Source organism: Priapulus caudatus, unplaced genomic scaffold, assembly GCF_000485595.1.
Source record: "Priapulus caudatus unplaced genomic scaffold, Priapulus_caudatus-5.0.1 Scaffold382, whole genome shotgun sequence".
NCBI lineage: Eukaryota > Metazoa > Priapulida > Priapulimorpha > Priapulimorphida > Priapulidae > Priapulus > Priapulus caudatus.
In genome coordinates, this window is record NW_014577443.1 from 43138 (window position 1) to 45493 (window position 2356).

General features: G+C 43.3%; 2 protein-coding genes across 2 annotated transcripts in view; both read right to left on the minus strand.

Annotated features, from left to right (window-relative positions):
- The window catches only part of LOC106809757, a 43076-nt gene that overhangs the window by 38269 nt on the left and 2451 nt on the right, over window positions 1–2356 (minus strand). The gene's annotated exons all lie outside the window — the stretch shown is intronic.
- Window positions 1–2356, minus strand: part of LOC106809758 — an 11629-nt gene that overhangs the window by 547 nt on the left and 8726 nt on the right. The window contains exons 3-6 of the mRNA XM_014812959.1: window positions 2107–2268; window positions 1600–1753; window positions 599–690; window positions 247–356 (exon numbers count right to left, since the gene is read on the minus strand). Of these exons, the coding sequence (XP_014668445.1) occupies window positions 247–356; window positions 599–690; window positions 1600–1753; window positions 2107–2268 (518 nt within the window). The remainder of the gene's footprint in view (window positions 1–246; window positions 357–598; window positions 691–1599; window positions 1754–2106; window positions 2269–2356) is intronic.

Sequence of the window (2356 nt, forward strand, 5' to 3'; positions counted from 1 at the left end):
GAGAGAAAGGGGAGGAAAGAGAGAGAAAGAGAGAGAGAGAGAGAGAGAGAGAGAGAGAGAGAGAGAGAGAGAGAGGGAGGGAGAGAGAGAAAGGGGTAAAGAGTGGGGGAGCGAGAGATAGAGACAGACCAACAGATAGACAGACAGACAGAGAAAGAGAGAGAGAAAAAAAGGAGGAAAGGCGGTAGAGAGACGATCGAGGCGTGATCGTCTGTGTTTGAGCGCCACGTTTGTACACGTCATTACCTTGAACGTGACACTGATGCGGTTGGACATCGTATGAACCTTGTCTGCGTCCGAGTACAGGCGGTAGCTGAAGTATTCGCCGTAACCTTGCAACGTCATTTCTGTCGCCGCTGCGAGCAAGCAGACGACATACGTTAACGAAACAATCACGACTACCAGATCAATAATCGATAGAATCAATCACCTGATGATACCCAAATAATAATGTTAATGATAAAGTGTTGCGTTCATGACGGTCTAATTATCTTCAACTTAAAGTGATGACGTGGTCGACACAAAGTGATGACGTAGTCGACATGAAATGATGATGTAGCTGATCACATATTATGATGACGTGGCGAGAATTGCTTACTCGGATTGTCACAGAGGGCGCCCTCAAAATCAGTTCCGAAGCAGTCGCATGTAGTGTTCGTATAGAGGTTTATACACGTTCCCTTCACACACCTAGACGGATTTCCATAAATAAAAACAATAATATATTAGGATGATATCTATATATATATAAGGTTGTTCAGCAGAATTAGTCCGTACTCGCATAACTAAAGAACTCCGCAGCATAGAGAAAAACTAAAGATATTTTCAGAATCAGCACGTCTGGGAGGTGGTTCTGGCTGAAACAAAAATTTAAAAAAGTTAAAAAGTTAAAAATTGATAAAAATTATATTCATCAATATTTAGATTAATTTTTTTTTTGCTGATGAAGTAACATCTGGCAAATGAATGTGTTGCACGTAGTAAATGGATGTAACGAGAGTTTTCTCGTCTCTGAAGTACAATCTGTATCATTCATCAATCTGTATATATCATTCGCGATATTATTAACGACAGATCATTGTCACCTATCAAGGCAGCGGGCGAAAAACTCGTGACGTCCTTAAGAACATTCTATAAAGAGTTAGCAATGGCAAGACAAAGTACGATCACGTTAGATCATGCATGTTGACAAGACAAATGAATGTCTGGCACGTAGTAAAATCGATGTGACGAGAGTTTTTTTAGTCTCGCCCTGTTGTTACTCAAACGCTCAATGATTGATGGCACGGTTACGTACACACTGTTTGCACGATTAAGCGCAAAGAGCATGACTCACCAGCAGTACCAGCATGACCGAACCATCCATTTAAACACGAGTTCACGCATGATCCCGAATGCGATCAACACTTCATTGGCGATAGATAAATAATGAATATTGGGAGAGATAATAATGCGAAAAATAATGCAAATACAGAGTACGCATGTCGCATAAGGGTCCTGATCAACAAATACCTACACACCCTGAGCGGATGTGTATCATAGGATATATACGTATTGCCTATCAACGAATGAAAAAAATAAAGTTCACGATGACGTCACCTGTTGGCGACGTCGCATTGGTTGACGCATCCGTCCTGCAGCATGTCCGATGACGTCGGCTTTAGAGCGTCGCCTTGGAACTGTATGTCCGACATGCAGCCGATGTACTGGACGTGGTCCGATCCCAGAACACCGGCGACTGCCGACGGAAAGCCTGCGCATCGAGACACGAGAGGGCGTGACGAGCGCGCAGAAAGTGTGCGTATAGGCTCACACATCTCTCAACGTGGAGTTAGAACTCAGTTATGTCTAGCGTTAGGGTTAGGGTCCGTGTTACGGTTGGGGTCAGAATTAGGATTAAGGTTAGCGTTAGAATCAGGTTTGGGGCTACGGTTATTGTTGGTATTAGGGTTGGGGCTTGAAGTAAGAGTCAGAGAGCTATAGCCAGGCTTAGTCTTAATGTTATAACCCAACTTACCGTGTAACACTAACCCAAACCATAATCCTAACCTCTTGGACTTGGTGCTAACATTTCTACATCATATACTAACAGCCTATAACTCTCACCTCCCATGTAAACGGTGACCGGTAGTCGGTTCTGCGTGTCTACGGCCACGTATTTGACCTTGGGCGTGAGAACAGCGGTCACTGTGTCCACAGTCACCGTCACCTCCCCGGTATCCTCCTCCTTCACCAGCTGTACAACGTGATAGGCGTCGTCGTTCAGCCCTGCAACGATAGGTGGCGTGCGTAAGCAAGGTATAATATATAATATTTATATATATATATATATATATATATATATATATATAACTTA